The sequence below is a fragment of the Erpetoichthys calabaricus genome, chromosome 8 (assembly GCF_900747795.2).
Source record: "Erpetoichthys calabaricus chromosome 8, fErpCal1.3, whole genome shotgun sequence".
NCBI lineage: Eukaryota > Metazoa > Chordata > Cladistia > Polypteriformes > Polypteridae > Erpetoichthys > Erpetoichthys calabaricus.
In genome coordinates, this window is record NC_041401.2 from 71,902,555 (window position 1) to 71,917,488 (window position 14,934).

Genomic DNA, 14,934 nt, shown 5'->3' on the forward strand with positions numbered 1-14,934 from the left:
ATAGTAATGATGCTTTGTCTTCCATGTGTAAGTCTTGATAGATAGATAGATAGATAGATAGATAGATAGATAGATAGATAGATAGATAGATAGATAGATAGATAGATAGATAGATAGATAGATAGATAGATAGATAGATAGATAGATACTTTATTAATCCCAGGGGGAAATTCACATATTCCAGCAGCAAAAACATTAAATTAAAGAGTAATAAAAAATGCAGATAAAAAAACAGACAATAACTTGAATAATGTTCAACGTTTACCCCCTCTGGTGGAATTGAAGAGTCGCATAGTTTGGGGGAGGAATGATCTTCTCAGTCTGTCAGTGGAGCAGGACAGTGACAGCAGTCTGTCACTGAAACTGCTCCTCTGTCTGGAGATGACACTGTTTAATGGATGTAGTGGATTCTCCATAATTGATAGGAGCCTGCTGAGTGCCCGTTGCTCTGTGCTTCCTCAATTAAACTCAAAACATATTTTAATGAACACGTACGTGCTAACCAATGATTTTCAAATTATGGTGGCTAAATAGAGATTGGGATTAATAAAGTATCTATCTATCTATCTAGAGAAAAGCCAAGCAAAATGACACCTTTTATTGGCTAACTAAAAAGATTACAATATGCAAGCTTTCGAGGCAACTCAGGCCCCTTCTTCAGGCAAGCCAAGCAAAATGACACCTTTTACTGGCTAACTAAAAAGATTACAATATGCAAGCTTTCGAGGCAACTCGGGCCCCTTCTTCAGGCAAGATACATCGTGCCTGAAGAAGGGGCCCGAGTTGCCTCGAAAGCTTGCATATTGTAATCTTTTTAGTTAGCCAATAAAAGGTGTCATTTTGCTTGGCTTTTCTCTACATTCATAATGGCTAACACGGTACAACACCCTAGTACTACTATCTATCTATCTAGAGATGCAATTGTCTGTTCTCAATATTATTTTCAAAATCCATATTACTAACCGAGAATGGTAAACCGGAAGGCACGGACCCAGGTACATGGCGATGGACGCAGGAGACATAGTGCGCAGGCGCCTACAGCGCGCGTCTCATAAACCGCAAGCGAGGTCTGATCCACAGCGAACGAAGGAGTCACGGCTCAAAAACGAAAGAGCTCAACTAACGCAAATAAGAAATGAAGCAACAACGCGCCCATAGCTAACGACTAACGACACAGCCACACAAAAAAGAGGATTCTGCGCTGCACCCCAGAGTCAAACGGAAGAGGCTACGGAGGCCCCACAGGTCCACAAAGATAGTACGGAAGGCGCTGGAAAGTACGAAAGGCGCAGGCGCCTACAACGCGCTTCTGAACTAAACGTCCACACTACACAGCATGGTCCACGTGCTTCTAACACACCGCAAGCATAAACACGAGATAGTACAGAAACCCCACAGATCCAGACTCCACAACATATGTGAATCACATTACAGTAATACAATATTAACAGTACAACCACAGAAAACACAGGCTCGACACCAGATGGGTAATAAGAATAAACGAACGCTCCGTATTAAACATATGGCATCCTCACACGTCCAAACTACACAGCATATGTGAATCACATTACAGTGATGCATTACTAACAGTACAACCACAGAAGACGCTCCGTATTAACAGTAAGTGCAAATAGCCATATTCCTAACGGTAAACAATGTATAACTAATGGAGACACGGTCACGGCTCCAAAACGATACAGCTCGACTAACGGAGCTACCTGGATAAAATCAATGAACGCAAGTGCCTACAGCACGTATCTCAAATGCCGCAAGCAAAGCAGGCACGGCTCCAAAAAGAAAGAGCTCGACTGACGGAGATACAAAAAGAGAGTACAGAACCCTACACGTCCACACTACAGAGCATAGTCAAACCCAACATAGTACGGAAGGTGCAGGCACCTACAACACGCTTCTAAAGCACCACAAGCAATAACCCAAGATAGTACAGAAGCCCCAAAGATCCGGACTCCACAGCATATGTGAATCACATTACAGTAATACAATACCATATGTACTCACGGAAAACACAAACAGAAGAGGCTTCGGCGTCTCGCCCCACAGTCAAACCAGAGAAAGTACGGAGTCCCCAAACGTCCACAAAACACAGCATAGTCACACCTGAGATAGTACGGAAGGCACATGCGCCTATACACCACAAGCGAAGGAGCCACGGCTCAGAAATGAAACAGCTCAACTAACGTAAATAAGTGATTTTAACAGTAAGTGCAATTATCCATATTACTAACAGTAAACAACGTATAACTAATGGAGTCACGGTCACGGCTCCAAAATGAGAAACACCATTAACCCGGACGGATTACCACAACACAGTCTTAACCTTAAAGTCGGGACAATAGTCATGCTATTATTTTGCCATGACAATCAACAAATCCCAAGGACAGACCATGGACAGAGTCGGCCTTTACCACTCTGAGCCTGTATTTAGACATGGACAACTCTATCTCGCCTTCTCAAGAGTTCGGCACTCATGTGACGTTAACGTTAAGATTATAATAACTCCATACCAAAGAATACTCATTCAAGGACAACACACCATCTTTACTACAAATGTTGTGTATAAAGATATCCTATGTACGTCGTCTACATCTTTACACTCCAATATATCTCATACATAGATCTGCGCAAACTCAAAGACATTCTATACTTGCATAACATAACAATTACACTGCTATTCCCATTTACATATATTACACAAGGGGGCCCCGTGACCCTGTGTTCGGATTCAGCGGGTTGGAAAATGGATGGATGGATGGACACAAGGGGGCTCCGCCCCCTGCTCGCTTCGCTCGCCTACCCCCGGCGTTGGGTATCCTGAAATACATTGTTTGTATATCCGTTAGTCGAGCTCGTTCATTTTGAACCCGTGCCTGCTTTGCTTCCGCAGTTTCAGACGCGCGTTTACTTCACTCCGCAGTGGTGCCACTCACAATATGGTGGTGACGCCTGTGCCTTCACTCCGCAGTAGTGCCACTCACAATATGGCGGTGAATCCTGCGCCTTCCGTACTTTATGGACCCGTGGGGCCTCCGTAGCCTCTTCCGTTTGAATCTGGGCTGCAGCGCAGAGTCCTCTTATTTGTGTGGCTGTGTTGGTAGTCGTTAGCCATGGGCGCGTTGTTGCTTCATTACTCATTCACGTCAGTTGAGCTATTTCGTTTTTGGGCCGTGACTCCTTCGTGCGCGGTGGATAAGACTTCGCGTGCGGTTTATGAGACGCGCGCTGTACGCGCCTGCACAGTACGTCTCATGGTCCCATCGCCGTGTCCCTGCATCCATGCCATCCGGTTTACCATTCTCGGTTAGTAATATGGATAGACCTACAGATATCGTGACAGTGGACATGATACATATGTAACAATTACCGAGACAGACAATAATCTCTTTCAAATGTATTTCGGGTTACCCAAGACCAGGGGTTGGCGAGCGAAGCGAGCAGGGGGCGGAGCCCCCTAGTGCAGTGCTGCTTGAAATGGAACTCTTATGCTAAGCAATGTGGCATAGCGATTAAGGCTTTAGACTTCAAACCCTGAGGTTGTGGGTTCAAATTCCTGGTACTGTGTGCCCATGAGCAGGTCACTATGCTTGCTTGGGCTCCAACTAGAAAAACAAAAAGATGTAACCAACTGCATCTGAAATGTTCTAAGTCGCCTTGGATAAATGTGTCAGCCAAACAAGTACATGTTAATTGTAATCCTGTTTGATTTAGATTTTTTATCCATGTTGGAAGTTCTCATAAATTGTTTAAAGCAAAGAATAAACACACTAATGTTTAATCAATGACAAACGTATGCTTAAAAATAAAACCCATCATGTAGTCCTAAATTAAATATGGATGCTTAACCATGATGTAAACATAGACAGAACGTCATAGACAGAATTTACACACTACATGCATTTCTAATATATAATATATATTTCCAAAGTAATTATATAAATATTTCAACCTCCTTGGTTTAGTTAAGTCAGCAAGAATTACATGCTGCGTTTCAAGTTTACTACAGATTAAAAAAACAATCCCTTAAGGCATACATGCACAGCAGGCAAGGTGCTTATGATTTCATAATTGAGTGGCTTAAGTATTGGGTAACAATTGATTCATACAGTAAAAGTAAGAGTGGCTAAGGAGACCAAAAGTATTATTGTAGAGCTAGCAAATCCTATGATGTTATTCGACTGGTTTCTGTAAACCAGAGAACATTAAAATACAGATGAAAACTTGTTACCATACAATTTAATCACATAAAGGCAGAGTTTTCAATGATGTCAGTAAAAGACATACAAGGTAGGATGCCTGTCCCAGTTTGAGAGTGTGTGCCTTGTAGTGGTTTGTCCAGATCTAGATTTTTGCTTTGCTCCCGATCTTGCTGGGAAAGAATTTGACCCTTGCAACACAGAAATTAATAAAGTGTCTAAGCAGATGTGTATCACTGCAATGAAAATACTTACAAGAATGTGAGTATAGCAAAAAGTTGTAATTCTGTAAAATGCTGGCAGGATAGACTCTGACCCTCGATGACAAAAAATTAAATATTTTGCTTTTTAAAAACTGGTCACAGAATATGCCATGTAACTTTTATTTATATAGTATGTAATATGTAATTTTTTCCCAAGTTACCTGTTGTAGCATATTTTCCATTTATGAGTGAGTGTGTGTTGATGTTTGAGTATGTTCTGGCTCCCAATAACCATGTATTGGAAAATGTGAAAAAAAAAAAAAATTCGTAAAAAAAATACTTTGTTATTGTCTAAGAAAAGGCTCATAACTAAGCCTTCTAGATATAGAGTATGCTGGGAAATTAAGGTGCTTTCTAAATAAACAGGATTCTGAGAAATTGATTCATGCATTTATTTCTAGTAGGATTGACTACTGCAATGTGGTGTTCGATGGATGTTCAAACTGTTCTTTATATAGCCTCCAGTTAATCCAAAATGCTGCTGCAAGAATTATTACAAGAACAAGAAAATACGAACACATTAACTCCGGTTCTTAAATTCTTACACTGGCTCCCGGTTAAGTTTAGGGCATATTTTCAAAATCCTCCTTCTAACATATAAAGCATTAAATGGCCGAGGTCCGGCTTACTTGTCTGAACTTATCATGACTTACAAAGCAAAGTGCACATTAATATCTCAAGATGCTGGTCTGCTTATAATTCCAAGAATTAATAAAATAACAGTGGGAGGTCAAGCTTTTAGTTACAGGGCCCCTAAACTGTGGAATGGTCTGCCTGCTACTATAAGAGATGCCCCTTCGGTCTCAGCTTTTAAATCCCAGCTGAAGACTCGCTACTTCAGTTTAGCATATCCTGACTAGAGCTGCTGATTAATTGTACAGACTGCATCTCTGTTGTTAGTCATTAGCACTAAAACATCAGTAACATGATAGTTATAAATTTGTTACTAACCCTCGCCTATTCTGTTTCTCGGTACTCAAATGTGGCACTTGGTGCCACGGCCAACCTGTCAAGTTGTTTTGCCTGCCTAAAGGTAAAGTCATCCCTGATGGAGGATTGCAGGAATCGTCGGGTAGAGGGGTCCTTTCATCGGGTTTCAGCTGTAGAATGGCCAAATGGGGGAGGCAGCTTGATGGCTGAGGTCTGCAGGATTCTAAACAAATCCAAATCATATTATGTGATATCATCTACTGTTAAATTCTGCTCCATACTTGTAATTTTTTTATTTTATACTGTATTGAGGATTTGTTCTGTTCTGTGTATGGTATTGTATTGACCCCCTTCTTTTTGACACCCACTGCACACCCAAACTACCTGGAAAGGGGTCTCTTTTTGAAAAGCATTTCCCAAGGTTTCTTCCATTTTTTCCCTACAGGGGTTTTTTTGGGAGTTTTTCCTTGTCTTCTTAGAGAGTCAAGGCTGGGGGGTTGTCAAGAGGCAGGGCCTGTTAAAGCCCACTGCGGAACTTCTTATGTGATTTTGGGCTATACAAAAATAAATTGCATTGTATTGTATTTTTTTTAAATAATTACCTAGAAGCTTGTGTATAAAGCAACACTTGATGTGTAAATTAACATGCTAGGTAATAATTCTATTGCTTACCTGAAATATACTAAACACTACTGACAAGGGAATAGTTGGGCAGGACTTAATTTCAGGAAAATACAAAGAATTTATTATTAAGATAAGAACACACAACTGTGGGAAAGAGGAGGTGAAATTGAAATCCCAGTCATTAAAGTGGATGTTCTTCTGAACCTGGGCCAACCAAGAATAGATTAGTGTAATTAGAACACAATCAAGGCAGCAGCCAACAAAACTGTGCAGTGGAGTTCTTCTTTAAATAAATAACCAATAAATAATCCATGAGAAAAACAAGCACTTGTTGTGGAAGATAAAAATCAATAAAAAAAAAGTATTTGGTCCATAAAAATTACAAAAGTGAAAGCATTTTTTTTTCTCCAGACCTGACTAGTGTTTTTTTTCTGTCCTCCTGGCCATGTGGAAACTGTGTGGAAACTGGCACTTTTAGCAAATGTTTTACTTATTTGTTAAATTCAGTAGGATTTTGTCAGATTGTAAAAGGTCCAACTCATAATCATAACCACACATTAGATTTAATTAAAACTTATAAACTTGAAATTCAAAATTTAAATATTACTCCATTAAATGAAGTTATTTCCGATCACTACTTAATTACATTTGATTTAGACCTGTCCTTACCAACACACTCACAGATTAAAACAAAGACAGTGCAACATCTAAATTGTAATTCTGCTTCAAAATTTACAGATACTTTGAGAAAGTCAAGTGTAATTGTGGAAAACCATTTAGATCAGTTAACATCAAATGTAAACGTGGAAAACAATTTAGATCAGTTAACATCACATTATAATGTGACCTTGAGAGATGCTCTGGACGCAGTGGCTCCCCTTAAAACAAAAGTGATCAAAGCACATAGAAACTCACCCTGGTTAATGAAAACGCTCGAGTTCTTAAATTAGAGTGTTGAAAACTGGAGTGTAGATGGAGAACAACACAGCTGCAAGTCTTTCAAATTGCATGGACAAAATAAAATATAAAAAAGCTCTCTTTAAAGCTCGCTCAGAATACTATTCTACAATAATAGATAGCAATAATAAAAAATCCTCTGGTACTGTTTAGAACAGTGGCTAAATTAACAAATGGGAATTCAGATTTACAGAGCAAAATACCAACAGATATTAGCAGTATAGACTTTATGTTCTTCTTTAATGAGAAAATTAAAAATATAAGATCCCAGATCTCAGCATCACAGTGCAAACCACATAATAATAATTCTTTGCATTTATATAGTGCTTTTCTCACTACTCAAAGCGCTCAACAATACATACTAGCTTGCATTGAATTCAAAACTTTAGAAATTTTAATCCTGTAACTGAGCAGGAAGTCTTAGCTTTAATTTCTAAAATGAAATCTACTATTTGTTCCCTAGATCCAGTACTAACAAAACTAGTAAAAAGTGCAATGGATGTTCTTGCAGCACCTATTCTTAGCATTATCAATAGTCCATTATTGCATGGCACAGTACCTGATGCACTAAAAGTGTCAATCATTAAACCATTACTTAAAAAGTCAGACCTAGAGCCACGCATTCTTAATAACTATAGACCCATTTCAAATTTACCCTCTCTCCAAAATACTAGAAAAAGTAGTCGCCAATCAGCTTCAGTCACACCTTACGCATTTCAATTTATCTGAGAAATTCCAGTCTGGATTTTGCACTGGTCATAGTACAGAAACTGCACTAACGCGTGTTGTAAACGACATTCTGATATCCTCTGATGAAGGAAACTCCAATGTATTTATGTTGTTAGACTTAAGCACAGCATTTGACACTATTGACCATCTATTTTACTGCACAGGCTAGAAAATGATGTTGGACAGGTACTGTGCTTTCTTGGTTTAGTTCTTATTTATCAAATCGATTCCAATACGTACAGAAATGTGCAGAGAGTACTCCATCATTATACACAGAAGTGAGATATGGTGTCCTGCAGGGCTCAGTACTGGGACCTTTACTGTTTTCACTTGCTTCCACAGGGATCTCTCATTAGAAAACATGTTAATTTTCACTCATATGCAGATGACACTCCATTATACCTTTCTTTTAGATCAAATGAAGTTTCTCAGATGTTGTCTTTAATTTATTGTGTTAATGAATTAAAGGAGTGGATGGATAAGAACTACTTGTCTTTAAACACCGATAAAACAAAGATGTTAATATTGGAGGGAATGACGCTGATCGCAACAATATTTTGTAATCATTTAACTGAGATGGAATCACCATTAATTTTACTGAATCAGCCCGCAATCTAGGAGCTATCTTTAGCTCTAGCATGTAATTTAAAGCGCACATTACAAAGTTGTCCAAATCATGTTTCTTCCTTCCCCAAGGTTTCTTCCATTTTTTTTTCCCTACTAGGGTTTTTTTTGGGCGTTTTTCCTTGTCTTCTTAGAGAGTCAAGGCTGAGGGGCTGTCAAGGGGCAGGCCCTGTTAAAGCCCTTTGCGGCACTTCCTGTGTGATTTTGGGCTATACAAAAATATATTGTATTGTATTGTACCACCGGACTTATCTTTAGACTCTTACATCATGACATTGTATAAGGACTTTACTCTTCTACTTGATATTTTTTAAGATCATTTAGATTCATTTGTTTTATTGTTTCTTTTTTACTTATAATTTATTGTAAGTTTAATCTTACTTTCTCTTTGACATCTTGTAAAGCACTTTGAGCTACATTGTTTGTATGAAAATGTGCTATATAAATTAAATGTTGTTGTTGTTATTTAGCCACCTAGTCTCTGTGTGTTCTTTGCCCACGGACGCTTGCCTCAGTCGGTGATTCAGCATCCCCACATTTGGCTTCTGGACACCTTTCCTCATAGCCATAGACACATTATATGGTGATCCAGTGTCCCTATTCTTGCTACCATTGACACTCTAGCCATCTAAAACATTTTAAGCTCCTGGCCACCAGCGCTGGCCTCCTTCAGTGTCTAGCGCACAATCTCTGCTCTGGCGATCACTCAATGTAGTAGTTATCCACGGGATCATCAGCTCCTGCTCGTTCCTTTTTGTTTCTTTCTCTCTTTCCTCTTCCTCTCAAGCTCCTTTATATACCTTGTGGGTGCAGGTGCTCTGCCTAACGATGTGCAAGTGTCAATGTGGAACAGCTGCGCTGATCGCACCTGCAAATTAACAAGCTAACCTTCCCATTGAAAACAGTGTGGCTGCCCAGGTTCGTAGCATCATACATCTGCACCCACCAGCCTAAGCCACACCACCTTTATTCTAAAAACTCTGCACCACCATGGACCCCCAAACTTGCTTTAGCACAGCTCTAGATTGCTAGATTTAGGTTTACTACTCTTTGTAGTTCCTTTTTAGTCAGGTCGAGAATCTCTAATCTGAAATGCCTGGTTCCAGAAGTATTTTGGATATTTTAAGATTTTGGAATATTTGCATATACATAATGAGACATCTTGGGAACAGCCTTGATCAAGTAGGGAAATGCAGCCAAATCAGCTAAAAGACAACTAATATGTATAACAAATCATACCCCCACGCTGTTAACAAGAAGTATGTTGATAGGATAAAGATATTAAACCTCAAATGTGATGAATATGATGCATAGACTGTATTTTAGTTCCCTCATGCCAGCGTTTCTCAACCTTTCAGTATTTGTGACCCGAGTTTTCAGAACAGCTTAATCGCGTCCCCCTAACGTTTTTTTGAAACCTTAATAAAATTTATTCCTATATTTTTTGCTGCCGATACACCGCTACAAGTTGAAAATTTCCCTACGAATAGCGAAATTACGCCACATATGGCAACATTCGCTCCCCCTTTTTGTTACTTCGGGGGTGCGCCCCACAGTTTGAGAACCGCTGCCTAATGCCAATATAAAAAAATGTCAATGCATATATATTACATACACACAGACACATTTATACTCATACTCTGCAATATGGGCACCTAGTGAATATGAAGCTGCTTTTGTTAACCATAAGCTGTGACATTCAATTAACACACAAGTCCTTTGCAATTTTAAGTGCTGTAAAGCACTTTTCAAAGCAAGTGTTATCATGTTGCATTACTGGGGACAAAGCTTGTTGACAGTGTTTTGTTGAAAGGTTCACAGGGTACCCCTCAGTCCCCTGTCCCCCCCATAACCCCTGCATCATTGATCTTGCTTCAATTCGTTTCCTCATAGTGCTTTGCAGTTACCCCACAGAGCCATCAATGTGTATTTGCTTCATGGTGCTCTAAGCTTCACGGGACTCCTCCTATCGTGCTTTAAAAAAAATAAATTTGTTTTGAATTTATACATAAGTTATTCATATCCACTTTTTAGCATAAGCATATTTAAATGTTTGAATGTAAGTAATGTTTTATTAAAAAGACACCTGTTATAAAATGTTCGACTTGTGGCGCCATTTTGGCCCATTGAAAAGTTTTGGATTTTGGAATTTCAGATTAGGCTTACTCATCCTGTACGTCAAAGTTTCTCTGCTTCTCATACTTTCCTTCAATTACTGACCTCAATTCTAAATATTCCATTAAAACATCAACATTCTTGTTTCCATTATTTTGCCCACCAAAAGAACTTCTCTGCTCATAATAAGGAAGTTATTCATCCACACCACTCTTAACTTACGCTCTTTAAACTAATTGCTGATTACATTTAATTCCTGTAAATTTTCCAGCCTTTATACGTCGTTTACTCACTTTTTTCTTAATTTTTCTGATGTAAGAAAAGAACCTGAATGAAATTAACATTACTAACTAACATACTATATGAAGAATTGTTTGACTAGTCTACTTAACCTAAGTCATTTGTTACATTTTTTTGGCATGAAAAATGATACCTTTATTAAATCTCAAAAGTATAATGATACAAATAATAATAGTAATGATGATGTAATAATAGTGATGTACTGGGTCAACTGCATCTCTTTAGCGATAGCGTCGATGGTGGATGTGCAGCAATGATTTGTTCTACAATCTGGCATGTAAAGTTTGCATGAGATACAGTTTTGGCAGCTTTTTGTCTGTATATGACAAATGCATTCCAAATGCACTGTTCCATCACTTGATGAAATATCTTTTTCTATTATTTCTTTTGTTGCCTCTGCATAACAGGAAACAAAGTCCATTCTTGATCCATGATCTATGCTGCCAATCGTGCTATTGTAGTTGACCACAGCACAAGGCTCTGTAACCTGCTTGCAGCCTTTTGGCTGTACAGTGACTATAGCTGTATTATATATAGTGCTAAGAAGACAAACATCTTTCTTGCGTTTCCATTTCAGCGCAAGGACTTTAACCTTTTGCACACCTCGTAATTTAGCTCTACCAAAGTCTTTAGGCATGCCATGACGGTTGGGACGCACTGTTCCATATATTCTTCTTCTTTTGGCTGCTCCCGTTAGGGGTTGCCACAGCAGATCATCTTCTTCCATATCTTTCTGTCCTTTGTATCTTGCTCTGTTACACCCATCACCTGCATGTTCTCTCTCACCACATCCATAAACCTTCGCTTAGGCTTTCCTCTTTTCCTTTTCCCTGGCAGCTCTGTCCTTAGCATCCTTCTCCCAATATACCCAGCATCTCTCCTCTGCACATGTCCAAACCAACGCAATCTCGCCTCTCTGACTTTGTCTCCCAACCGTTCAACTTGAGCTGGCCCTCTAATGTACTCATTTCCAATCTTATCCATCCTCGTCACACCGAGTGCAAATCTTAGCATCTTTAAATCTGCTACCTCCAGCTCTGTCTCCTGCTTTCTGGTCAGTGCCACCATCTCCAACCCATATAACATAGCTGGTCTCACTACCGTCCTGTACACATTCTGCATCTCTCTGACTATCCCACTTCTTCTTTGCCATCCTCTTCCTCTGTATACTCTCCTGTATTTCCAGATGTGCTGGAAAAAATGTATTCACCACAGCCATGTCCATCCTTTTGGCAAAATTCACTATCCTCTTACCTTCTTCATTCCTCTCCTTGACACTATACCTACCCATCACTTCCTCGTCTCCAATGTTCCCTTCACCAACATGCCCATTGAAATCTGCTTCAATCACCACTTTCTGTCCCTTGGGTACACTGTTCATCACTTCAACCAACTCACTCCAAAAATCTTCTTTCTCATCTATTGCACACCCAACTTGCGGTGCATATGCACTAACAACATTCATCATCACACTTCCAATTTCCAGCTTCATAATCATTACTCTGCCTGACACTCTTTTCACCTCCAAAACACTCTTCACATCTGTTCCTTCAGAATAACTCCTGCCCCATTTCTCCTCCTATCCATATTACTAACCGAGACACCACGATAGAACAATTTGAATCCACCTCCAATCCACCTGGCCTAACACCCCTTCCATTTAGTCTCTTGCACACACAATATATCAACCTTCCTTCTCTCCATCATATCTGCAATAGCATCTGGTTTAAGAAAGATCAAGGACCCAAGCATTTGAGGGCAGATTCTCACACACAGTACACTACTCATACTGAGAAAATTGAAAGTTGCCAACTACCTTAAGAAGCTTGTCTTTGGAATTCAGGAAGAAAATATGAGTGCTATGGGAAAAACACATACAGACACTGGGAAATGGGCTACAATCTGAACTTCATCTTTTCCAAGTATGCAGCAGCAGGACTAACCTCTGCAGCATTATGGTACTGCAGTTTAATTGTACATTAAAAACTGCAGGAAAACAGCACCACTGAGATTCAATATTTTCCTTTGAGACATTCCAAAAATGAAAAATCACAAACACAATTTTGTATTTTCATATAAAATAATGCCATAATCAACCACTGCTAGAAAAAAAGTTTAACCTACCAGCAGCAAGGCTTCTAGTTGGTTAATGTAAATTTCTTCACTTGCTAGAACTCCAGACAGGACCATTTTTCTCATCTCCAGGCCCTTTTCTGCATCTGTACCCAACTGAAAAACATAAAGCAAGCAAAATTAAATATTTGTGTCTCTGCTCAATCAAAGTTTATTATGCTTACCATTGCATTACAGGGGTTTATAAAGAAAGTGTCTTGCATTCAGCAATACAGAAAACCCTCACACATTTATAAATGCTGGAAGAATATAAGACGATGTAGGACACACATTTTACAGACAACCTCCCGAACAAATATAAACCATTGCTTTGATGATTCTTCAAGTTGTGGCATTAAAGTAAAATTGACATGATACTAGATAAATGTCTACAGTATTTATTGTATGCCCAGTTAATACTTTGGGAGTGCATGGGTGGGTGGATACATGGAAAACATTTGGGGTACCAGCTGTCAAGCACAAGCACTTAGTGGACATCAGAACATCTAACATTTTTAAACCAAAGTAATCTAATTCACGTTCAAAACCTAACCAGAGAAACACTAAGCACAAGAAGAGCACTACTGTAATTATGGTTAGAGTCCCAGTGATTCACAAATCACACTAGGGTGGACACTCACACTCATTCATAGGAAGACAATTTAAGGTAGGCATTTAATTGGATTTGAGAGGAAAATCTGAAATATCATAAGAAAAAAACAACAAAGAGAGGAGGAGAATAAGCAGACCACAAAGATAGTGACCATCCCTGGTTTCAAAGTTTTCCTTTCAGCTCAAATGAATAGACCTGCAAGAATGGGGGAGTGTCTTACAGGTGTATGACCATAATAAAAAGAAGTAGAATATGCCAACATTGTTAAAAGAATTGTATAATAATTTCATTATTCACATTACAAATTATAATGAAAATTCCCATTCAAAGCCTAATCGAATCCCATTAACAGCAGAAGTATGACCTGATATCTTCTTCACGAAAGATTTGAAAACCACTCCTGAGAACAATGACCTGTTCCAGCTAAAGTGATTCAAAAGGTACAAAAATAACTTTTTATACCATGTTTTTATACCAATTTTATTAATCACGTACACAAACAGGAAAGCTAATTGTCCTTTTTGTTAAGAACTGCCTTCTCTGATTACATGGTCTCAAAACAAGCAGCATACTCAGGATGCAAAACAGTTTATTTAAGATACAAAATAAGTTAAACAAAGAGTCAATTGTGCTCCTGACCTTCTGCTAAATGTATCCCACCTTATTATGTTAAGGCTGACCCATACACAGTTATTTTAGACTACTACTAAAAAACTCTTCTTTTTCGATAACAGCACTTTTATGAGCTACTTTATTGGAGCTGTATACAAATTATACCTGGAGAATGTTGCTTTCAGTTTTACTTCACCAATGATTAAAGCCAAATTATATTATTATTATCATTATTGCAATTTTCTACATTAGTGGAAAACATAAAAAATCATCTGAAACCTTTAAATTCTCAGACAAAGGAAACCAAATAGAATAATATGAAATAAAATTTTAAGCTGTTTAGTTAAATATCTTAAGGAAAGAAAAAATGGTACAGGAAGAAAATGTCAAAGAACCAGCCATAAAGAGAGGAAAGATCATGGAACAAGTAAAGATCCTGGAAAGAGACAGAAAAAATATAATCAATAGGTCAAGACCCCAACATTAAGATATAATGGGAAAAGATAAAGTAAGCAAATAAGTTAATAAACACATTTTTCCAATATAATTTACCATACAGGGGAAAAATGTAGCCCAGATACTTTAAACTTAATAAACTATAAATATAAAAAGAAAAAAATATGACATAACTGTGAATCTGTGCACGACGTGGCATCATCTAAAATGGTTTGCAGGCAAAGGGAATACCTGACATCAAAATACAGTACTTCTAAAAGAACTAGTCTTCCAAAGCTTAAAGGGAGAAAAAATAATTTAGAGATTTAAAGAATAATTTCCCATATACACTAGAAAATTTGACTTAATGCAGAAGTGGCTACAAGAAAAGCCTTTTTAAAATGAAAAA

The 14,934-nt window shown here is 38.4% G+C and overlaps 1 protein-coding gene across 3 annotated transcripts in view; it reads right to left on the bottom strand.

Moving 5' to 3' along the window:
- The window catches only part of abr (ABR activator of RhoGEF and GTPase), a 374,781-nt gene that overhangs the window by 179,671 nt on the left and 180,176 nt on the right, over positions 1-14,934 (bottom strand). For all 3 annotated transcript variants that reach the window (XM_028806775.2, XM_028806776.2, XM_028806777.2), the window contains one exon: positions 12,878-12,982. In XM_028806775.2, the coding sequence (XP_028662608.1) occupies positions 12,878-12,982 (105 nt within the window). The remainder of the gene's footprint in view (positions 1-12,877; positions 12,983-14,934) is intronic.